We start from the raw sequence: 24,595 nt of genomic DNA on the forward strand, positions 1-24,595 counted from the left end.
TGGGAATTACTAACCGTGACCTGGCAATGCTAGCAGTACAAAAAGAAACTTGCTGAGCCTGTGGCATGTCCTGTGTCATTACCTGTCATAGCCTGTCATAACCTAGCATGACCTGGCCGTAATAAATTAGCATTATTGTTCATAGCCTGGCAGAAGTAGTAGAACCTGGAAAAACACGGACTAATCTAGTATAGTCTTTGGCATGACCTGTCATAACCTGACATACCCTAGCGTAATGTCATAACCTGAGATAGCTCAGCATAACCTGACATCCCCTATCATAACCTGGCGTAACCTGACTAGCTTGGTATAAGCTAGCATGACCTAAAACAAAATAAAATCTAGCCTAATTTGCCATAAATTAACAACATAATCAGACTTATAATTTGTCATAACTCGTTATAACACACCCTATCATAATCTGGCATATCGTGTCCTATATTATAGCCTAACTCGTCATAACCGGTTATGATCTAGTATAGCCTCTGGCATAACCTAACACAACATAGTCTGGCATATTTTGTCATAAAACCCAGCCTACCGTGACATAACCTGTTATAACCTGTAATAACTCGGCATAATCTGTCATAGTTTGTCACAAAGCCTAGCATAACCTGTTATAAGCTGTCATAACTAACATATCATAATCTGTACTCTGTAATAAAACCTTGACTAACCCTAGCATATTTTGCTATCAAACCTATCTTAACCTGTTATAACCTGTTATAACTTGGTATAACCTAGCATGGCCTGTCATAAAATCTAGCCTCATTTGCCATACATTAATAACATAATCAGGCATATGTTGTGAAACCTGTTGTAATTTATCGTAACTTGTTATAACAAAACCTATCGTAAAACGTATTCCGATCTATTATAACCAATTATAACAATAATTAGCCAATTATAACAATAATTTGGCATAACTCAGTAAACCTGTAATCTATCATATAACCTTGACTAACATCATCATAAAGGCGTATCTTGTCATGAAATCTCGTTATGACCTAGCGTAATTTGGCGTTACGTACCCTAATATGATCTAGCGTATTTTGTCATAAAACCTCATCATCTGTCATAGCTTGTTATGACATATAATAATTTAAACAGCATAACCTGGCATATCTTGTCATAAAATATAGCCTAACCCATTATAGCCTGTTATATCCTAGCATAACTTGGCATAACCTGACATAACATGACATCATTTGGAATATCTTGTCATAAAATGTAGTCTACCCTGACATAACTTGGCACAATTTAACAGAGCATAATCTGTCATGTTGTGTCTTATAGCATAGCATAACGCGTCATAACGTGTTATAAGCTAGCATAACTAACATCATCAACTTTTTTTTTTTAAACCTAGCACACTTTAGTATAGCCGAGTATAATCTAGAATAATCTGTACTCTATAATAAAACTTTGACTGTCCTAGCGTACTTTGCTACATACAGTAACCTAGTTTAACCTGTTATAACCTGGTAGAACCTAGCATAATCTGTCTCAACTGAATTTACCTAAACTAGCATTACCTGTATAATGTGTTTCCTGGCATAGAGTAGTGTGGTATAAGCTATCATAAATTCCCAAACCTAGCATAACATGTCATAATCTATCATAGGCTTGGTTGATATAGCATAGCGTAGCATTACCTGGTAAAGGCTAGCATGACCTAGCATAACCTCTAACACTGAAAGTTTTCCAAATCCCTCAAATCTTATCCTCTTTTCTTCCTCTGCTCTGCTGTTCTTTCCTTTCTTTTTTATCTATGCTAGCACTGCAGTATCACTGCTACTGTTTGTGTGTGTGTGTGTGTGTGTGTGTGTGTGTGTGTGAGTGTGGCGTGTGCGCTTCCTCCTGCTGGCTGGTGGATATTTTTAGTGCTTAGCTTTGCCATGCCACAGGAGGAGAGCAGCATCGTTAGCAGTGTAGGAAGCAGCCGGTGACCTCCTGCCCTTCCTTCCTTCCTTCCTACCTGTGTTGCTTTTATCCGTCTATCCATCCATTCAGTTTGTCGTTCTGCAAACTGGTTCATTCTTCATCACACCCTGAGCAGAGGATTTGTTTACAGTGCACATGCTTTAACGCAGCCTAGCGAGTTTGCTTGACTAGCATGGCTAGCGTTTAGCTCTGTGGTTATATAATGCTCAATTTAGATCGCAGAACGAGTCTCGGTTTGCATTTTTGTCGGCTTTATTTCTGGCGCGGACGGAGATTAGAGCGACTCGGATCCTTTTTCCTGTTTCGAATGTTGATCACGGGGTGAGAGGAGAGTGATGGTGCAGTTTTTGTTCACCCTGAATTCAAATCTCGGTCTTGCTGTTAGAAAACACCTTAGCGTTGAGTTCAAGTGGGTTCCATGGGTTGCTTTTGTCTGATTCTTTGATTCTGATTTTGTGATTCGAGTTGACGTACTGATCTGTATTCAAAGAGCAGGACTCGTGATTTCGGGAAGCAAAAGGTTAAGTCAGTTGTGGCAGATTCCTGTGTGGACTAGCAACTGAATGCTAATGTGTCATGACTGAAATAAACTAGAAGGAAACGGGCATAAATCATTATCGATCTATCATAATCTATGTATTGTACCTTGTCTAAACAGTCATACTATGTCATAAATCTTGCCTAATCTAGAATAACCTGGCATACTGTATAATGTCATAAACATCATCTAACATGTCATAATGCTTCATAACCAACATACTATGTCATTGAACCTTGCCTAAACTGTCATAACTGAGGATAAAATGACATCATAAACCCTGCCTAACTTGTTATGACTTGGCATACTAAAACCTTGCGTAACATGTCATAACCTAGCATGCTGTCATAAAACCTGTCCTAACCTGTCATAATCTGTCATAACCCAGCATACCGTCATAAAACCTGTCCTAACCTGTCTAAATATGTCATAACCCAGCAAACTGTCCTAAAGCCTTTCCTAACCTGTCGTAACCCAGCATACTGTTTTAAAACCTTTCCTAACCTGTCATAATCTGTCGTAACCCAGCATACTGTCATAAAACCTTTCCTAACCTGTCATAATCTGTCGTAACCCATCATACTGTCTTAAAACCTGTCCTAACCTGTCTAAATATGTCATAACCCAGCATACTGTCCTAAAGCCTTTCCTAACCTGTCATAATCTGTCGTAACCCAGCATGCTGTCTTAAAACCTGTCCTAACCTGTCATAATCTGTCATAACCCAACATACCGTCATAAAACCTGTCCTAACCTGTCTAAATCTGTCATAACCCAGCAAACTGTCCTAAAGAGTTTCCTAACCTGTCATAATCTGTCGTAACCCAGCAAACTGTCCTAAAGCCTTTCCTAACCTGTCATAATCTGTCGTAACCGAGCATACTGTCTTAAAACCTTTCCTAACCTGTCATAATCTGTCGTAACCGAGCATACTGTCTTAAAACCTTTCCTAACCTGTCTAAATATGTCATAACCCAGCAAACTGTCCTAAAGCCTTTCCTAAACTGTCATAATCTGTCGTAACCCAGCATACTGTCATAAAACTTTTCCTAACCTGTCATAATCTGTTGTAACCCAGCATACTGTCTTAAAACCTTTCCTAACCTGTCATAATCTGTCATAACCCAGCATACTGTCTTAAAACCTTTCCTAGCCTGTCTAAATATGTCATAACCCAGCAAACTGTCATAAAACCTTTCCTAACCTGTCATAATCTGTCGTAACCCAGCAAACTGTCATAAAACCTTTCCTAACCTGTCATAATCTGTCGTAACCCAGCATACTGTCTTAAAACCTTTCCTAACCTGTCATAATCTGTCGTAATCTTGCGTAACATACAACAATGTAGGACAACCTATACCAATCCTGGTATAGGCTAATATACATTAGCAAAGTGCCTGACAGACCAGAAGTACTGGTACTTTGGCATAACCTAGCATAACCTGTGATAGTTCACCAAAACGTATCATAACTTGTTATACCCCAGCACAAACTGGAATAAGTGCACAAAATAGAAACATATCCTCAATTGGCATAACCTGACATAACAAGGTCAGGATAATCTGCCATACCTTGCCATAACCTCTGACCTAACCCATCATAACCTGTTAGAACCTAGCATAGCTTGTCTTAGCCTGACATACCCTGATATAACAAAGCAATAAACCCAGTTAATACACTTCAGAGGTTCCTTAAGGGTTCTTAGCTTCCAGAATGGGTAAAATTGGACCCCTTTCTGACAGGAAACCATTTTGTTGTAGGGTATTGTATAAGGGTTCTGTCCTAACAGAAGAGTCTAGTGAGGGTGAATCTCTGCATTATCAGCACATACAGTATGCGGTAAATCCGTGTGTGTGGGTGGGTGATGCGCGGCTTCCCGGATCGAGCTGCCGCTGTTGTTCTCCGATCGCATCCTGAAAAGAAATCGATGGCGTCACGGTCATGTTTGCTACACTGGATTATCACTGTTTTATTCGATTCGATTTCACACAACGGGCAACACTGCCCCAGCGACATCTCCTCGGCAATTAGCGCTGATTCCAGATGCCACTCTCGGAAATTTCCGCTCCTTCGATATGCGAGACCCTTTCAGGAGAACTCGATCCCGCCAGATAGAACCTCCGGGTTTGAATAAGCACTCGGTTCTGCGCCAAATGCGCCGTGAAATCTCACAGGAGACCTTTACAAACCGTTTGAGGGTTCCTCAAGGATTCTTTGGGTGAATAATAATGAGAGCTTTCTAAAAGTTCTGCTTGGAATCTTGCTGGAAGTTGTAGGTTCCTTCATTTTTCTACCGAGTCGTGGAACTTTAATTATCCTTATCCAACAAATCATTAAAGTACCTTTGAAGAAGTCTGATTTACGAGTATACACCGAGTAATAAATTAAATATTAAATGGTAATTAAACATTATTGGAGTTTGCACCATCAGCCCCCCCCCCCTCCCCCGTTAATACTTACTCTCTGAAGCGATCTTCAAGAGTACTAAAAGGTTCTAAGCGTTGCATAGATTATTATCCGTTTTTTTCAATTCTGGCATGCTGTATGTTGCCCTCACCCACTTGCCTATGGATTATGACTAGGGATTATCATTATCAGGATTATTTAGCCGATTTATGTTTGGACCTCTAGTGCTTGTTATGCAGAGTTCTGGAAGATCATAGTACCACTTACTTTCATCGCTTCAGGATCATGTGTGTATTATTGTGTAAGATCGTGACGTCGCGTGACTCTTTATCCTGGACTACGATATTATCATATCGTGTCATATCGTAATGAGATTACCTCATGCTAAACCAAATAAGAGCTCGAATGTGTTCAGAACAGGTATGAATACAGATCCGAATAGGAGGCACTCTGTTTGTTTGTTTGTTTGTTTGTTTGTTTGTTTTGCTGAAAAGGTTTCTGGGAAGCGACTAGAGGCTCGCATTGGGACTGGGATCCGACGGGATGTAGCATATATAACGCTTTTCCGACTGGGAAAAAGAAAAAGTTGCTGCGTGATGCATTTACAGCATCCTTAGATTATTACCCCACCCCCCCATACGTTTTCCCCAAGTGTTAAGTGCATTTGGTAAAGTGTCGAAGCTGTTCGGGAGCCTGGGGACGGTCCAGAGAACTGGTCTAGGACTGGCTTCGGCGGTACTGTGGATGAAATCGGCTTCTCCTTCGCAGGTTTTCCTGCTCGACGCCGTGCCATCTGACCTCGGGTTAAATCAATACCCTGACCCTGTGGGAATGAGTGCTTTATTTATATGCCATATTTATTTCCTCTTTTCTCTGTACTTCCACTTTGGATTTTCACTTCCCTCGTCCACACCGAGGATTTTAGGAAGCGAGATGAGCGCATGACATAAAGTAAACCACCCCAGACCTTGGGTTTGTGTATGTTATTTGCAGAATCCCCAAATGAATAATTTTACTGGACTTTTCCGAGGTACGACGTTCACCCAGAGAACTCGGGACGCAGGAATTAATAAAAGATGCTGGCTAGTTGCCTCATAAGAAATTCATTGTGGTGTGTGTGTGTGTGTGTGTGTAAGGACTAAGGCAACATGTCTTGCAGGTCTAGGAAACAAATCAACAACAGGGTGGTGTGAAGAAGCGGAATTACCGATACTGTTCATTTTTTCTAGGTTTACATTTCATGACGTGGAAGGTCAAGTTTCCGATCTCACTTCCATTATAGCTCCTATGAACAAAGTCGTTCCCCTTTACCACCCTCTCTTTTTTTCTCTCTTTGGAAGTTCATAAGATAAAAGCAGCAACCAAAACCCCCACAGCTTGTTACGCTACCAAGAAACCGCAAAGCGTCAAGACGTTCCTGTCTCGGAAAACTCCGCGTCCATGTGGGTTTCCATCATGCTCTCCAGTTTCCTCCAACCTCCCGAAAACGTTCCAGTAGGTAGACCGGGTGCAGTGATTTGCCCCTTATGTGTGAATTAGTATTTGCCAGCGCATTCAGGGTGTATTTCCACCTCACACCTGCGCTTCCTGGATAGGCTCTGGATCCACCCGAGCGGGATGAGGACGAAGGAACGAATTCCAATCTTCCGTTACTCAAATACTTCGACTTTCAAGTTGAATTTCCTGTGTAGCAATATTAACAAGGATAATTTAAGCCTCCCAGGGTTCCCAACCCTTTGTCCTGGAGAACCCACCGCACTGTCCTGCACATTCTGATGTAATGTATACGGGACAAGGGATTCTCCAGTCCAGGACCTAGATCTGGAAAACTGCACTTTAAGTGAAGAACCATTCTGACAATAGACACTTCATGAGATAGAGATGATGCAGGAGGAGATGGAGGAGATGATGGTGTCTGGGAGGAGGGGTGGCTACTAGTGCTGACGTCAGTGGCTTCATTCATGAAAAGCATCAATAATGAGTGCAGCGAGGAGCAGCCATGATACAGAACGAGAGAGAGAGAGATTTTAAAAATCTGTCTAATTGGATGAAATGTATGAGGGTAGAGGTGGAAAACGGTGAACCGTGAAGCCGTGAAGCAGAAGTAATAAGCAAGCTTGTGGGAGACAGCACAGCAGCTCCTCCTCCTCCTCCTCCTTCTCCTCCCATCACCCCATCCTCCTCTCGCTGGATGAATGAAGCAGGGAGAATTTCTGCTCAATCCTTCATGGCTTCCAGGTTTGTCCGCATCTCTCCATCTCTCTTAATCTCGGCGTTTCTTGCATCTACATTAGCATTAGGGTTTTTTTTTTTCTTTCTTTCTTCACTAGTGTCAGTGTTGCAGTATCTCCCCAGAGTCCATATTTGGCTCAGGAGGCTAAGAGAGCATATCGGTGCTCATGGTGTGATTAGCATATATTTGTTATTATTGCTGTTGGTATTGTCTTTGAATATTTACATTGCTGTAATGATGCGTTAATATGCCACTTTGCTTGCGGTTTCAAGGTAGGCATGCTGCTCTGGCATTTACGCTAATTTGTTAATATCGTTATCTTATCGAGTGACATCAAAAATCCTACAGCGGTGTCAGCGAAAATTCGGCTTACGTAGCTGGACCATTACTCCGACTTACACAGCAAACTGACTTTTTAATATAGATTTTTGTTTTATTTATTTTTTTTAGGCGGGATTTTTCCATTTTTCACAGCCTATAGCAGTGGATTCAGTATGTTACGGGCGATTTTTAAGCCTGCAAATATCGTGCGCTTTTTTTATTTATTTATTTATTGTTAAAGAAAAGTTATCCAAAGATTAAATCCAAAGAGGCTTTAATGCTTAATTCATTCATTTCCATTAAAAAAAAAATAAAAAAAAAAAAAATCAAACCTGATGCATGCCTCTTGCTCGTCTTTGCTCATAATGCGCTTGTAACACTGCTGACAAGAAATTCCTAGCAAATAATAATAATAATAATAATAATTTACCACAAAAAGAAGCCTTTTGATTTCTATCAGTGCACGAGACCATGGTTTGCGAATCCACAGGACAAAGTTAAATCATTAAAAAAAAACTTTACACCCCTGCGTTCTTTCCCCTTCAGTGACTCGCCTTTTCTGCTGGGGGGGATTTTATTCCCACCGTTTTATCTCCTTTATCTCCTTTTATTTCTGTCGGAATGGGCCAACAATTGGAAATGCTGTTGCTAAAGTGTAGATGTTGCCACCTTTTGTTCCAGTTATTTCAATTCAGCGTCATACCATTGTCGACTTATACAATATAGTGCTTCATAAACCATATGGCGTGTGTATAAAACACGCACATTACGCATGCACACACTCACTACCACATCCCACTCGGAGTGATGAAACACACACTCCTCCTGTCACCAGATGGACTGACTGGCGGTACAGTGAGTGGGACTAAGTATTCAGACATACTGATTACTGTACGGTAATGAAGTGAAGAATGTTGGTGATCTCGTTACAATAGCACCTGTCGAGGGGTGGGAGAGATATATTAAGCAGCAAGTGAACGGTCAGTTCTCAAAGTTGACGTGTTGGATGCAGGAAAAATGGGCAAGCGTAAGTATCTGAGTGACTTTGATAAGGGCCAAGTTGTGATGGTTAGATGACCGGGTAAGAGCATCTTCACAATAGCAGGGTGTTGTGGGATGTGCAGTGGTTAGTACCTACTAAACGTGGTCCAAGGAAGGATAACCGGTGAACCGGCGACAGGGTCACCAGCACCCGAAAAAACCGTAAGCACTGGATTATCAAGACTCTTATTCTCTTGCAGAATTTCTCTCAAATTGCTCGTCTTGACTTCGCCGCCTCATCGTTTGCCGAGCCGCTCCGAAAGTGATCCTCTGGTCTAACGTTACAGGAAACTCGCATTACCCTAATGGAGTTTAATCAAAGTGCGCAGGGTCTTACCGTCACCCTGGCCTCGCGAACGTTACAACACCATGAGGCGCTTTATGTAATAAACGAACCGACGGAACCTTCCGGATCGTGACCTTTGGCGCGGACGCCGAAAGGTGGAGGAAAGGTCAACGCTCATGTGAGTGGTGATCATATGTGTGTGTGTGAGAGAGAGACAGAGAGAGAGAATGTAGGGCAGATGCATGTTTTTGTTTTTTTTTTCTCGTCCCGTTCTGTTTGCTTTCCCAGACTGCCGCTGCAGAGTCTGTGTACAGTCCATTAATAATTAAGACCGAAGATGCTCTTTCTGGAAGATGGTCGGAGTGAGCGAGTATGCGGAGGATTAGATTACCGGGTTTTTTCTTCGTAGTCACAGGTTGATAAATGAGCCGTCGATCAATTTAGCCACACCCACAACACTCCATAAAAGGAAAAGCTCACAGAGAGCTCGAGATGACAAAATGGCGATGGACCTAGCTAGCTAGTCGTTGTTCACACATCTTCCAGTCTAGCTAGCTAAACGTTCGTCAGCATGATTGTTTTTTTGGTTTTTTTTTTTTTTTTTTTTTCCAGGCACACATTCATGTTAAGTAGAAAATTTCCTGCACATTTTATATATTTAAAAAAAAAAAATGTCTGCACATCTGGCAACCTTGCTCTTTAACCACATACTCGGAGCTCAGGATGTGAGAAGCGGGCGTATTTTTCTGCCGAGTCAGGGAACAGGGCCGTGTGCTGAAGGTCACTGTGAAGGTGATGCGTAACGAGACACGTCCACCTCCGCGAGAGCCTCTGCCTTTATACAGTGACCGTAACGTGTTTTTGCGACGGACCGATATAAACCCCTGGGATAACGCATAACGAGACAAAATGGCAGAAATGTAACGGCGCTGTACTTTATTTATTTAAATTGTCGTGACGCGCAGTGCATATCATAATAGTTTTCATTTTTTTATTAATTTTATTGATTGATTTATTTTTTTTAAAAACTATTTTTTTGTTGTCTTTTTCTCTTCCTGCCACAGCACTGCGAGTAACTCGACCCGGAGCACTCCGACTTGTTCGCCCGTCCTCCGTAAGCGCTCTCGCTCTCCGCTTCCTCCGAGTGCAGACGGAGAGAACATGGTTGAGAAGAGCTCCGACCACTCGTCTGACAAATCACCCTCCACCCCCGAACAGACGGTCCAGCGGCCTTACAGCCAATCGGTGCACAGCACACGCACCGGGAACAAGAACTCCAAGGTGAGCACCCTCTCTCGCACGCACACGCACTCTCGCACGCACTCTCACACGCGCACGCACGCACCCTCCCACGCACTAGCACACGCAACCTCACACGCACCTTCACACGCACTCTCGCACGCACCCTCGCACGCACTCTTTCAATCACGCCTGTTTCTTTTCATTCTAGACTTCAGCTGCTTTAAAATCGAATTATTGTGCGTACAGTTAAAGATCCCGAAATATTTGTATAAAAATAAATAAAAGTAGACGACTATGTTTTGTTTATCGAAGCTATTTTATGCAAATGTGCACGGTTCTAATCAGAGGTTAATTTGTTATCAACTCAAAGCTTCAATCTCTGTCTAATTGAGGCTCAGCATCATCATCATCATCATCATCATCATCATCATCATCATCTCATGCACACATCATTACATGTTCGCTCTCTCTTTTTTCTTTTCCTCTCCTTTCTTCTCTGTCCTGCTCAGTATTTCTCTCCTTCACTTTATTAATATCGCTTTTCCTCTCTCTCTCTTTTCCTCTCCTCTCTACCTTGCTCAGTCTTCCGCCCTTTCACTTCATCAATCTCTGTCTCGCTCTCTTCTTTTCCTCTTCTTTCCTCTCTCCCTTGCTCAGTATTTCTCTTTCACTTTATTAATCTCTTTTCCTCCCCTCTCTACATGCTCAGTATTTCTCTCACTTTTAGTATCTCTCTCTCTCTTTTCTTTTCCTCTCTACCCTGCTCAGTCTTCCGCTCTTTCACTTTATTAATCTCTGTCTCTCTCTATTCTTTTCCTCTCCTCTCTACCTTGCTCAGTCTTTCTTTCAATTTATTAATCTCTCTCTCTCTCTCTCCCCCTCTCCCTCTCTCTATCTCTCTCTCTCTCTCACACACACACACACACACTCTTCATCAGTTATTTTCTTCGGCAGCCCGTAAATGCAAAACACTTCAAGAAACCAAAACTGCAACAGTCAAATATGTCCAACTGTAAACAAACAACAAAAACAAAACAAAAGGAAAGGGGCGGTCCTTATCGAACATCATGTCCTCGTTACTGATTGGACGCGGTTTGTGTCTCTTACAAAAATCAACCTGTTTTGTAGTTAGCCTAGCGAAAACATATTAAACTAATGCGAATTTACTCGTCTCATTACAGCGAGGAGGTGCGAAGAACAAAGCGTCCATGGGGTGGAGTCAGACCTGACCCAGCTCCTCCTACCTGGATGGAGCTGGGCGGAGTCGAGGCAGATGTTCCGCGTTGGAGTGTGTTTCAGGCTGGATACGTGTGTTTAATGTGTTGTGCAGTGATCTGTGCGATAGGAGGAGTCGGATCAGATCCGGCTCCACCCCCTGGACTTTTGGTTCTGCGGTAACTCGGCTTTCTTCGGGCGGCATTTCAGCTTTCGCACGCTCGTATTAACGCCGCACCTCGTATCTAAAAAAAAGCAGCATCAGTAGATTCATTTCAGCTTGTATATCGTCTTACTGTACACATCGTCCAGCTGTACGCTGCGTCACCATCTCTCGGCCAATCAGCAATGAGTGTGTGACGGTCAATAAGGAGTTAACGCACTTACGGACCGCCGTCATTTTCAGTCTGCACAGTGTACAACATTTTCTTTTTTTTTCCATTTCCTCAATGTTCTTTTTTTTTTTCTTTTCCTCATGCATGCTAGTCGCACAAGAGACTGTCCAGAGTAAGCATCACATTTTTCTGCTTTCTTCTTCGCTCTGTCTGTGTGTGTGTGTGTGTGTGTGTGCGCGCGCAGGGTGTGTTGTGGGATGAGTTACGTGACGTGTGTTTGATGTTTGTCTCCTGCATCCTCGCCCCGTCTACGCCGCGCTGCTCGTCTCCTGTATGTTCACCCTTCCCTCTCCTGAGAGACATAACGTGTTTCCAAACCGCTTTCTCATGAGTTCAATTTAAACATGAAAAAATAAGCACTTTTTTTTTTTTTTTAAGTTGTGAAATCTATATAATAACATCTACATTGTTAGGCATTGGTTTAAAACAAACAAACAAACAAACAAAAAACACTGGGCTTCAACACATCCTAAATGACCTTCCTTTCTGTCCCGTGAACATCTGATTTTTACGGAAAATTGCATTTCCGGAATTTTTTTCCGAGGGTCGGTCCGCTTCTCAGTGACCCGGAAGTGTTCGTTAAAAAGGTCGATCGGGTCCACATCCCGAGGACACGTCGCAGAAGTTATAATAAACCTGTATCCGACTCCTTTAGGACGAATAAATATGTTTGTTTGTCATAAGCAAGATCTGCGAGCTGTTAAATTGAAAGCAACAGGAGGCTGGAGAAAAAAAATAATAAATAAATACTCGCTAACACTAACAATATTAGCTAGCATTAGCGTCTCTTCAACCGAGAAAAAGCTGTCGCAAAGAACAAATCAAATCCGATGCAATAAACGACGGTGTATTCACACCGCTACGCTCGCTAAAATCATATAAACGATATACGCAAACATTTCTTCCAACAGTGGAGGAAAACGTCCCAAATCCCCGGTCTGAAGGCCACTAAGGGTTAGCGAGCGCTTTTAAAACCATTACTGCATTGTGTTTACAGTGTTAGGGACAAATCTCAGCCCCTTACGAGCGGAACATTTAATAACCAACACCTTAAATCATTCACGATTGGAAATAATTATCAGTCGTAAACAATTGGGTTAGCATCATTTACTTTGAGAAGTAATTATAATTTATTATTATTATTATTATTATTATTATTATTATTATTATTATTATTATATTCTAACGGTTCTAACTGTTAGTATAGCAGCTTGGTTATTAATTAATAGGGACATTTAAAAAAAAAGAAGATATTTTTGTTAATCATTTAGAATATATAATATATAATTTGATATAAATAATGAAAGTTCTAAAATCAAAGTGAATTAATAGCTAATGAATGAGTGTTAATGATTGCTGCTAGCTATTTTGTATTATTATTATTATTATTATTATTATTATTATTATTATTATTATTATATTAGAATGATTATTACAGATCATTTTTCACAGTGATGACGGCGTGTTATAAATGAATGAATTTGAATGATAAGGTATTAGTCGGTACTGACCGTTATTCGTTAATAGCCTAATTGTTGAATTGGCGAATAGTTTGAGAATGAAATATTTTTGCCCACTGAAATATTTCTTAAATCGTCATTATGTGCTAACAGACCAATTATGAAATCATAAAAGCTGACAGAACTTCAATTATTAATATACAGTGGCAAATGTGATTATTTTTGAATAATTAATGTCTTTTCTATGAAAAATATATATTGTTTATGATCACGTTTATGATTTTTTTTTTGGTCTGATACTCATTATTGTACTTTATATTATACATTTAGTAATAATTACATTGCCTGTGTGTAAATCTAGCGAATATTGTAAATGGTTTAGAAACTACATTGTTATTTCCACCTGAAGCTGTTGAACCCGTCCCGCTCTATCATTTTGCAACACTGCCCTCTTTTGGTTGAACCTGCACACAGCTGCATCTATACCTGTGCTTTAGACAGATCTGGGGCTGTTACACATGCTCCTCTTAGCCATCCTCACAGGTATACGTGCAGGTCTGAAGCATCTCCCTGTCGTTATCATGCTGTTGAACACACCACATGCTGACTTCTGGATTTGTGTCTAACCGCCATGTTGTTTTTCTCTTTTTTTCCCCCCTCATTTTTCACTCTGACAACCAACGAGCAGAAAAGTCAAAGCTGGTACAACGTAAGTCACAGACTATTTCTCCTTCCCATGAGCTACTGTTTAGTTTACACTGTTCGGATTTACTCTGTAGATGAGAAATTTATATTTGTTTCTCTTGAAATTTATTTATTTTTTTTTAATTTTGAATTTTGGAAGCCGCAGTGGCGTTTTTCCTGTTAGCGCATTCGTGCAGTTTCAGTTTTATTGTAGAATTTCGGCTATTTCGAAGACAAAACTGTGGCAGTTCCTCTTAAATAATACACTGATAAATAAATATAAATTGTAAGCTGGAGAAACAAAACTAAATAGATGAAAGGAACTGTGGATGCCAGTACAATCTGTAAAATTTTATATATATATATATATATATATATATATATATATATATATATATATATATATATATATATATATAAAATTATATATAATTATATATATATATAATTATATATAATTTTATAATTTTATAATTATATATATAATTATATATATAATATATATATAATTATTTATATATATATATATATATATATATATATATATATATATATATAATATTTTATATATATATATATATATATATATATATATATATATATATATATATATATATATAATTATTTTTAGAATAAATGGTGGGATGAAAAAATGAACTCTGTTTGCCAGTGTAATTTACAAAAACTATTATATATTTAAATAAATGTGGGAGTATTTATGCCAGTACAATACACATGTATTTGCCAAAAATGTTAGTTTTAAATTGTGAACTTTGAACTGTGTATGCCAGCACAACCTGTCTGTAAAATGTACAAAGTAAATATATATTTTTTTAAGTAAATGAAAATGTAAAAACGAACCTGCGGATACTAGAAAAATCCCTAAAATTCACGAAATATATCGTTTTAATAAAATAAAAGAACATTAACCGTAAAACTCTCTCGCTCTCTCTGTATCGCTCAATCTAATAGCATTTAAAACAGTTACTACCTTGTTTCGGTATACATTTTCTGCTGTTCATATTTTGTATGAAAAACAATATTGCCACCTTTACACCATTTTTTTTTTTGCTCAAAATTCTGGTGTGATGATGACGACCGACTTTGAAAATGTGCGTCTTGTGTAGTATTTAAAGTTAAATATGACAAACCGTCTGCGTCTAAAACTCTAAGCGATGGATTCGGTCACGCTCGGTGTATAATCATTTCAGGAGTGTTTCCTATCAAAGCCAGATGGGATGCGAGCGCTTCGAGAACCGGTACGCCGGAAGGCCGCAGTGTCGTTTTGACTCTCAGGCGTGACGAGCTGTAGAGAATGCAGAGACAAGGCGAGCATTGTTGAAAGTCGCTGCACTCGGGTTCACGTTGGCCGTGAACGGACTCTTGGCGTTTACATGCACGTGATCGTTTCAGAAAGACTCTCGAGCTCTCGTCCAGCAATCACAGAGTCTCGTCTGGTTTATTTATTTATTTTTATTTTATCTTCTGCCGTTTCAGCGACGTACGCAGCCCGTACGTCGCTTCTCTCTCTAATCCTTTGCTACTTTGTCAATTATTATACCTTTTCAATCAAAACCATTTTGAACACCATGTGTTAACGTTAACCTGGTTAAAAACTACAAGCAAAACTGTTTAAGTAAGAGCTGAGAATTACTCGCGGTTTTGGTTAGTTTATTGGCGGTTGGAAAAGCCCAATGTGGATCACACTAAGGAGTCGCTTGTAGAACAACAAATAAGTTACGTTTTCACACTGATCGGTCATAAGTTTAAAAGCACCATTGTGGCACCTGTCAAGGGGTGGGATATATTAGGCAGCAAGTGAACAGTCAGTTGTGTTGGAAGCAGGGAAAGTGGGCAAGTGTAAGGACTTTCACAAGAGCCAAATTGTGATGGCTAGACGACCGGGTCAGAGCATGTCCAAAAACGGCAGGTCTTGTGGAGTGTTCCTAGTACGCAGTGGTTAGTACCTACAAAAAGTGGTACAAGGAAGGACAACCGGTGAACTGGCAACAGGGTCATGAGCGCACAAGGCTCATTGATGGAGCGCAGAAGGCCGATCCATTGAGGCCCCACCTAACAACTTATATGACTTAAATGATCTGCTGCTAAAGCATTGGTGCCAGATACCACAGCACACCTTCAGAGGTCTTGTGGAGTCCATGCCTCGACGGGTCAGAGCTGTTTTGGTGGCACAACGGGGACCTGTACAATATTAGACGGGTGGTTTTAATGTTATGGCTGATCATGTATATATCATGTATTTGCGTTACAGTTGATACTAAAACAATCAACTGTAAGACTAATCTACTGCCCCAGTTATGAAAAAAGTTGGGATGGTATGGAAAATGCTAATAAAAACAAAGAGGAGTGATGTGTAAATGTCCTTTGACTTGTATTTTAACACAAAATGTATAAAGACAAGATATTTGTTGTTTTACCTAATCAACTGCAAACGTGTATTTTGAAATTGATGCAGGCAACACGTTCCAAAAAAGTCGTGACAGGAGCGATTTAGGACTAATGGCGATGTGACGAGTTGAAATGATGTTGAGGTGATGTGAAACAGGTGAGGTAATCGTCTAATCATAGTATATAAGGAGCTTCCAAAAAAAGGCCTAGTCCTTCAAGAGCGAGGACGGGTCGAGGCTCGCCAATCTGACAACAGGTGTGCCAGCGAATAATCCAACACTTTGAGAACAACATTCCCCCAAAACAAATCAGTAGGATTTTGAGCATTTCACCTTCTACAGCGCACAATATAATTAAAAGATTCAAGGAATCCGGTCAAATGTCTGTGCGTAAAGGGCGAGGCCGAAAACCACTTCTGAATGCGTGTGATCTCCGATCCCTCAGACGTCACCGTCTTAAAAATTGTCATGAGTCTGTAACGGATATCCTGACATGGGCTCGGGAATATTTTGGCAAACGTTCGTCACTCGACACCATTCGCCGCTGCATCCACAGATGCAAGTTAAAGCTTTACTATGCAAAGCAGAAGCCAAACTTCAACACTGTCCAGAAGCACCATGGACTTCTCTGGGCTCGGTCTCATCTGAGATGGACAGGAGCACAATGGAATCGTGTTTTGTGGTCCAACAAGTGGACATTTCAATAGTTTTTGGCCAAAAAAATAAATAAAATTCCGCTTGCCAAATTGAACCGTCTGGTGTCTTCACTCAGCGTCCAAACACTTAATACGTGACATTACGCAGCGGTAAACAGTCGACTGTCCCAACTTTTTTTGGAGTGTATTGCAGTCATCAGATTTGAAATGAGTGTATATTTTCAAAAAGAAATAAAATTCACAAAGTAAAACATCAAATAATGTGTTAATAATGTGTTTTCAGTGCAGTACAGCATGAATTGAATTATCAATGACTCTTTTTGGTTGTTGCTTTTTTTTGCATTTTCCATACTGTCCCAACTTTTCAGAATTTGGGTTGTAAATGTAAAAAAAAAAAAAAAATATATATATATATATATATATATATATATATATATATATATATATATATATATATATATATATATATATATATATATATATGAATGAATGAATAAAGGATGTTCTAAACGTTCAAAATGTTGTGATGGCCAGTCTGTACCATTCCTAAGGTTATCTACTGTATCCTTCATTTAAAAAAAAAAAAAATTAATTCAAATCTCAATGTAAATGTAAATGTATTACAAAATATTATTAAAAATAAATACTTTTTTACCGTACGTACATGCATGTAAATTAAATGATATTTTTTTGGAATATTCGCCCAAAAATATTTGATATCTGATATTTTTCACATTAATTATCATTGTAAACCCCCCCCCCCCCCCCTGCCAAAAAATAAAAAAAAATTCTTTATTTATTTTCTATTATTTGAAACATTAGTATCTGAACTGTCAGTGTATATCCTGTTAATGCAGATCAGCAGGAAACAGGGTATGAACAAGATATGATTAGTCAAAGTCAACCTGGGTTCATATACACACACACACACATATATATATATATATATTTGTAGTGTATATATATATATATATATATATATATATATATATACATACATACATATATATATATATATATATATATATATATATATATATATATATATATATATATATATATATATATATACATACATACATACATACATATACACTACAAATAAGCACTTGGAAGCCTTGCATTATGCTTATTTTTTTTTACTACATAGCATTATTTACTTATCAGTAGCATAAAGGGCTATTTTCCAGGTTGCATACACCTTCTTTCTTTTGATGCTTGGTTAGGAAAAATCTACATTATTAAAAAATTGAAGTTTCATCTAATACTCCAATGGGTTGTTCGGTTTATGCAGAACTCTATAACAGAGGGTTTTACTCTCACAAAAAGTTCCAAGTAGAAACTCTGACTAATAAATCCTTGGGGAAATTTTTTTCTGCACCAGGTGGTTTTGCTCTCTAGAGCATAACAGCTCGGCAACTCGTCAAACAAACATAGGCAATTGCATTGCGCTTCTTCGGCATCTGGAGACTACGAGGTAATTCGGGTTTTAACTCACGTTTATCTGAAGAGAAAGGTTTCGGATCAAATTCTTTCCATGGGTGTGTAATGCTGTGTTGACACAAGGCTTTCCTGTTCAAAGCTGCCCAAGGCATCTGCGCATTAACACCATTTGTGTTTCAGAGAGAGGATTAAGACATCCTGATCTTTTTGACCTCATAGAATCTAGACAATAGCGCCTTTAGAGCAGGTCAGCCATCCAGATGTGGATCAGATTTAGTGGAGTTCAAGGCAGATTTAGTGACTCGAAGGCAGAAGTCCTTTAAAGCCCGTTATTAAACCCGTAATTAGGGAAAAAAAAAAAAGCCCCGTTGAGAAAGGGTCACCAGATGAACAACAGATTTCTTGTGTCATTTAGGAATATAATGCATTTTTTACACCTCATTATTTCTTAAAATTAGATCAGTTCTCAGTAGTACTAATGACGGATGAAACGCAAGTCTTGTACGTGACTTTGAACAAGTTGAACAAGGGATGGAAGAAGAAGAAAGAAAGCGAGAGAGTGGAGTGACCCTCTTTTGAATGAACCTCCCCCAGAACCGTTACTCTTGAAGAAAGGCTCACTAGAGTTCATTCACCCTTGTGTGTGTGAGAGAGAGAGAGAGAGAGAGAGAGAGAGAGAGAGATGCAACTCTTTGGCATGAACCTCCCCCAGACCCTTTCTTCTTGGAGAAGGGTTCACTAGAGTTCATTCACCTTGGTGTGGCAGTGCGAGAGAGACTGTAATGTTTACGCTCAGCGAGGGAACAGTCTGACTAAGAGGACTACAAACTATTTCACATAAGAGCCTGTTTGTGAGCAGTTGCACAAGTCCAGACATTCGAGGTTGTTGTTCTTTGGACACTTTCTTAACATGAATGTGTCTGGTATGGTATTACTGGGAAGAAACTGTAAGCATCTTGGTGGTGGGTTGGTGAAGGAGCATGGGGACGGTACAACAACAGGATCATTTTCAACCACAGTCTTTGCGAGTAGAGGAGATGTTCCGAAAAGCTGGAGAAGGAAAAGGAATTCCAGGAAAAAACTGCCCGTATTCGGAAAGGGGGCACCCACGAGGGGCGTCATCATAAATCTAAATGCCACTTCAGGGGGGAGGGAGGTGTGACCGTCCTGCAGCAGAGACCACACTTCTACATCTCGCCCCCTCCTCTTGACTTTCCTGCTTTTCTGATTGGTTCAAGTCTAGCCTTGTAGACTCCCCCCTTCTCTTCGGCACACAAACATTCTCCGAGTGTCTCCTCCCATCCTGCACTGTTGTTTTCAAGGAAACCTGCAAGATTTCTAAGCAAAGCTGTTGTTTTGGCTGCTTTTCTTGGTTCATTTGAGTGCAGAACTCCAGTCCTGTTTCTCAACCTGCAGAAATACTGCTTGGCCTTGCCTCTTTTCAAGGAATCGTACTTTGAGTTCAGAACATTTTTGAAGAGGGATTTATTATCTACTCCCAATAAGTTTTTTTTTCTTCCCTCCTTTGACACATGGTTGAAGCCATCACTTTGTAAAACTGTGCAGGACATTCCTACTGTAAGTTTATTCGTAGAGGATTGCAAAGGATCGTTGATAAGTGGGAAGCCAGCGTGTTTTCTTTTTGAAATTTGATGGGCCAAGATGCCGCAAATCAAGGAAACGGCAAGTGAAGGAAACATTCCCATGTGGAGAGTAGGATCTTCTGGATGCGCCAATGAAATGTGATCAGTTCTGCTTCTACAGGCTTTTTGCATACTGCTTCTAACCTTTCTTGTTGCCTGCAGAAATCTTACCTCTTAATTTGGGGAAAGGTGAAGAGGTGAGAAGTATTTTTGATATGTTGTAAAGGCTTTGAAACGATAAGTCTTGTCACTTTAAAAGAAGTTCTGGTGAAAGTTCAGTGTGGATTAATCTACAGGATTTCAACCTTCCTGGGTTGTGTTGCGGTTTCCTGAGGCAGGCTAGAGAACCGCTACTCCTGAACTTGATGTGCAGGCTGGGTGATGACGGAAGGCATGTAACCAGACGGCTGAGGAGGTTACTCTGAGCTACGCTGTACTCCAGAGCTTGGGCTTAGTCTCAACACACCAACTAGGAAAAACTGTCCTCCAGGAAGATAAATCTTTGGCCTCTCTAAAGGAGCTGCCATCAAATCAGCTGGGTTAACAGCTGTGGTGGACGACTCGTGTGAACTTTCTTTATTTGAACTGACAGAAAATGGTCAGCATGGAGAGCGAGATGGACTCGTGGTGTGACTGGGAGACGGTTCAGCACCCTGAAGGACCTCAGTATTGTTGGACTCAGTGGGAATGGGAGTTTGAGAGAGTTCCAGCAGTAAGTGATCAGCGAGAAAACAAAAAGGTGGAGTTGTGGTCTTTTACAGTAGCTCGTAAAAGTGCTAATGCTCATGGATGCAAACTGAATTTGAGCAATGTTTCCCCTTTGGCTTAACGTAGAAATTCAATGTTCGTAAAGCTGTACATTTGGTGAGCCACACTCGTTTAAGTGATCGGGTTTTTTTTTTCCCCGGCAAGTTCTAAAATTTCTGATATTTCCCAGTAGTCCGAGTTGATCCAAGCATTTACTGAGAACCAGCAACTGCCTCCACTGATCTTCTGTACAAAACATTTGCACAGCATTTTAGCTTCGCACGGTAGTGTAACACTTGACTTCTGGTTGTTACGTCCATCAGACGGGGTGGAAAATATAAGTAGGGAAGCTACCGCTAAAAGAAATGAGCTTTTCACTCCTCTTGTGACTTAAAATATTCAAGACCAAGTTCATAGATCTTAGGCAGACATACTGACCGTAGATGTCTTCAAATTAACTTTTAATTTAATGAAGTGAATTGTCATTTACGTAAATGTTTCTTTATTTTTTTTTTTAGTTTAACCCGAAAGGAACCTTACTCCCCATATGTCCTAGCAAAATTTAACCATGAGAAAGACCAAAACAACCTAAAAACCTAACCAACAAAAAGACTCTTAGATACCTGACAGGCAGGTAATCATAATCATGGTCATATTGAAGTTCACAATGCGTCACTATGTATTGATGATCAGCACAGGCCAATAGATCATAATTATCTAGTGGTTCAACTTCCTGTCATATTCTTGCAAGCTTGTCCCTGAGCTGTGTCTCTCTTCCATCTCTCAGGTGTTAAGCCCCACGTATAAGCAACGCAATGAGGACTTCAGGAAACTCTTCAAGCAGCTACCTGACACCGAACGCCTCATTGTGGGTGAGTGGAAGAGCAGATTAGCGTCAGGAGCAACAGCAATGTAGGATCTGTATTTTTGTTCAAGGTAATGAGTTCTGAAAATGGGAGTAGTACTGATTAGTACTGATCAGGTAGCATTGTTGCCTCACGGGTCCAGGATCTCAGGTTGATCCTGAACTCAAGTTACCATTTGTGCAGAGTTTAGCATGTTCTCCCTGTATCTGTACGAGTTTCCTCAAGGTTCTCTGTTCTACTCCCGCCTCCAAAAACATGCTGGTAGGTGGATCGGTGACGCTAAATTGCCCCTAGGTGTATGTGTGTGTCTGCATGGTGCCCTGCAGTGGTCACATGCATGGTATACCCCCATCGTGCCCAGTGTTCCTGGGATAGATTCCGGATTCCACCACAGGGTAAGCGGTATAAAGTGCTTACTGAACATGAGTGAATGAAAAAAGAAAAGAAAAAAAAAAATGGATGCATACTCCAATTGTGTAAAAGATTTGAAACTTTTAGAAAGGACCTTAACAGCTTCTTTGGTTTGTACCACTACAGTACCATTTAAACGTTCTAAGGTTTTTCTAAGAAAAAAAACGGGAACGGTTCCACGTCGGCCTCCATGTCTATAGCTAGAACACTTAACCAACCGTGGTCATAAAGTGTGCAGGAACTGACCAGAGATCCACATTCTTCAAGTGCAACATGAAATGACTAGGGCTGGGCGATATAATGATGATAAAGATATCGTGAAGTTGGTAGGTTTTGGTAGAAGACACAGATTCAGATTGAATTCAAACATGAACTTTTACAGATGATATTTTAACCTGGCTGACCCCTCTACATCAACCTCTGTCCTCTGACCTTTGTCCTGCCAGACTACTCATGTGCCCTGCAGAGAGACATCCTCCTACAGGGTCGCCTCTACCTCTCCGAAAACTGGATTTGCTTCTACAGCAACATCTTCCGCTGGGAAACACTGGTGCTCATTTCTCTGTTTGATATTCTAACTTCTTCTTCTTCTTCTTCTTCTTCTTGGTTTTCTCTTGCACACTGCTCTGTATTCTTGCATGATTATCTCACGATGAAACTTAAACTCTGTGTTGGCGTAGCTAATGGTGCGCCTGAAGGACATCTGTTCCATGACTAAAGAGAAGACGGCACGTCTCATCCCCAATGCCATCCAGCTCTGTACCGACAACGAGAAGGTGATCTCGAGTTCTGACCAAACTGAACACCACTCTCGTTCTCCACACCGCCCTTTTCTGAAACGTCGTGTTTTATTTTGTTTTGTTCTTTTACAGCACTTTTTTACCTCATTTGGTGCACGGGACCGGACTTACATGATGATGTTCCGTCTCTGGCAGAACGCCCTCCTGGACAAGGTTAGCCGCGTCCAGCATGAAGTAGAGAATGGTAAATCACCAGAGAATGTTTTTGCTTCATCTGTGAATTCTTTCCTCTCTCTTTGCCGAGTAGCCGTTGTGTCCCAAAGAGCTGTGGCACTTTGTCCATCAGTGCTACGGGAACGAGCTGGGCTTGACGAGTGATGACGAGGATTACGTGCCCCCGGATGATGACTTTAACACCATGGGGTGAGTTTTGCCTCCTCTCACATCTGTTAAAATGTGATGCATGGTATATACACAGCCACTATGGACAGCTTTCACTACAGCTCACTTATATCACAGCTTTATATGGATCGTCCATAAAATCCACCCATAGGATTGTTTGGGACTGGTTTATTCTGCATTGCACTCGTCATCCATCCTTCCCTCTAGGATGAAAGCCTGAGCTGTCCACCTTGTTGATGATGTAGTAGAGATGTAGGTTGAGGTTGATTTAGCACTAAAGTTAAATCTATCCATCCATCCATCCAACAATCCACCCATCCAAAGTACTTTTATCCATGCATTCATCAGTTCACCCATTCCAAGGATTTTTGTTAATCAAATCAACTAAAAAAAAAAATGCACACTTTGTGCACTTTATATGATCATTTGGCACTGGTTTATTTACATTACGTTTGTCCAGCCTTTCATCCATCTACCCGCCCATTTAAATAAAAATAAAAACCCCAAAGCATTCAAACAAGGTTTATACATCCATCCATCCATGAAGCTCTATCCACCCATTCAAGTCATATACAAGCCATGAACAAAACATATTTATCCCTCCGTCCATTTATCTCTTAATTCATCCATGCATCAAGCATTCCATCTTCATCCCTCCAGCATCCATCCATTCAAGAAAGCAGTATTTATCCATCCATCCATCCATCGTGTTTTGAGGGCTTAATCGGCGCATTCTGTTTATCCATTCGTCCATGTATCCATCCGTTAAGGTAAAGTTTAAAACCCAACACAAATGCCTTCTTCAGTCGTTCTTCAAGTTTCCAAGCTTGACGTGTTCTTACTGACCTCGTCTACCCAGGGTCATAACATCCATATTCCTCCACCGCTCATCACAGCCCAGTGTTATATGCCTGAGAGTGTCGCTCTGTCTCCTCGAGCTGATAATCTTGACCTCCAGCTGTTGCCCCCCTCCCTGGTGCAGGTACTGTGAGGAGATTCCACCCGAGGAGAACGAGGCCCAGGACACATGCACCAAAACCCCAGAAGTCAAAATGGACACGAGTCCGCAGTTGCCCAAGAAATCCTTCACCAGCAATAATCTCCCTTCAACGGGCAGCGGTGAAACACCTTGCCATGTGAGAACCAAGCAAATCATGTACAATCCGACCGTCTGAGTTTATCACCAAGAACTTTTGAAGCAACAATATAAACTAAAATAAACAAAACAAGAGATGACAGCCGGTCTCGGCAGTGAACTTGTCAGTAAATAATAAATAACAACACCTACTGTTTGATTTCTCCATCTAGTATGATGTTCCACCAGAGGAAGAGTTTTCTGGCTGTCTTCCTGAAGATCTCCTAAATCTGCCTTTACCAGATAGCAAGCTGCCCATGCCCAGTGGCCCTGCACCCTCACCGTCGCTTGACTTCAACGATAATGATCTTCCAACCGATCTTCCGACTGAGCTCAGCGACTCATCGGATACTCACGACGATGGTAAGTGCATGCCGAT

The 24,595-nt window shown here is 40.6% G+C and overlaps 1 protein-coding gene across 9 annotated transcripts in view; it reads left to right on the top strand.

Moving 5' to 3' along the window:
* The window catches only part of gramd1ba (GRAM domain containing 1Ba), a 70,676-nt gene that overhangs the window by 36,323 nt on the left and 9,758 nt on the right, over positions 1-24,595 (top strand). For 4 of the 9 annotated variants that reach the window (XM_017489530.3, XM_047160677.2, XM_053686748.1 and 1 more), the window contains 9 exons: positions 9,834-10,050; positions 13,770-13,790; positions 21,450-21,534; positions 22,386-22,489; positions 22,620-22,715; positions 22,812-22,892; positions 22,987-23,102; positions 24,040-24,217; positions 24,390-24,579. In XM_017489530.3, coding sequence (XP_017345019.1) covers positions 9,834-10,050; positions 13,770-13,790; positions 21,450-21,534; positions 22,386-22,489; positions 22,620-22,715; positions 22,812-22,892; positions 22,987-23,102; positions 24,040-24,217; positions 24,390-24,579 — 1,088 coding nt within the window. Of the gene's footprint in view, positions 1-9,833; positions 10,051-13,769; positions 13,791-18,994; positions 20,655-21,449; positions 21,535-22,385; positions 22,490-22,619; positions 22,716-22,811; positions 22,893-22,986; positions 23,103-24,039; positions 24,218-24,389; positions 24,580-24,595 lie in introns of those variants that run through there. The other 5 variants (XM_053686747.1, XM_017489535.3, XM_017489537.3 and 2 more) reach the window with 4 other exon arrangements.

The sequence above is a fragment of the Ictalurus punctatus genome, chromosome 16 (genome assembly GCF_001660625.3).
Source record: "Ictalurus punctatus breed USDA103 chromosome 16, Coco_2.0, whole genome shotgun sequence".
NCBI lineage: Eukaryota > Metazoa > Chordata > Actinopteri > Siluriformes > Ictaluridae > Ictalurus > Ictalurus punctatus.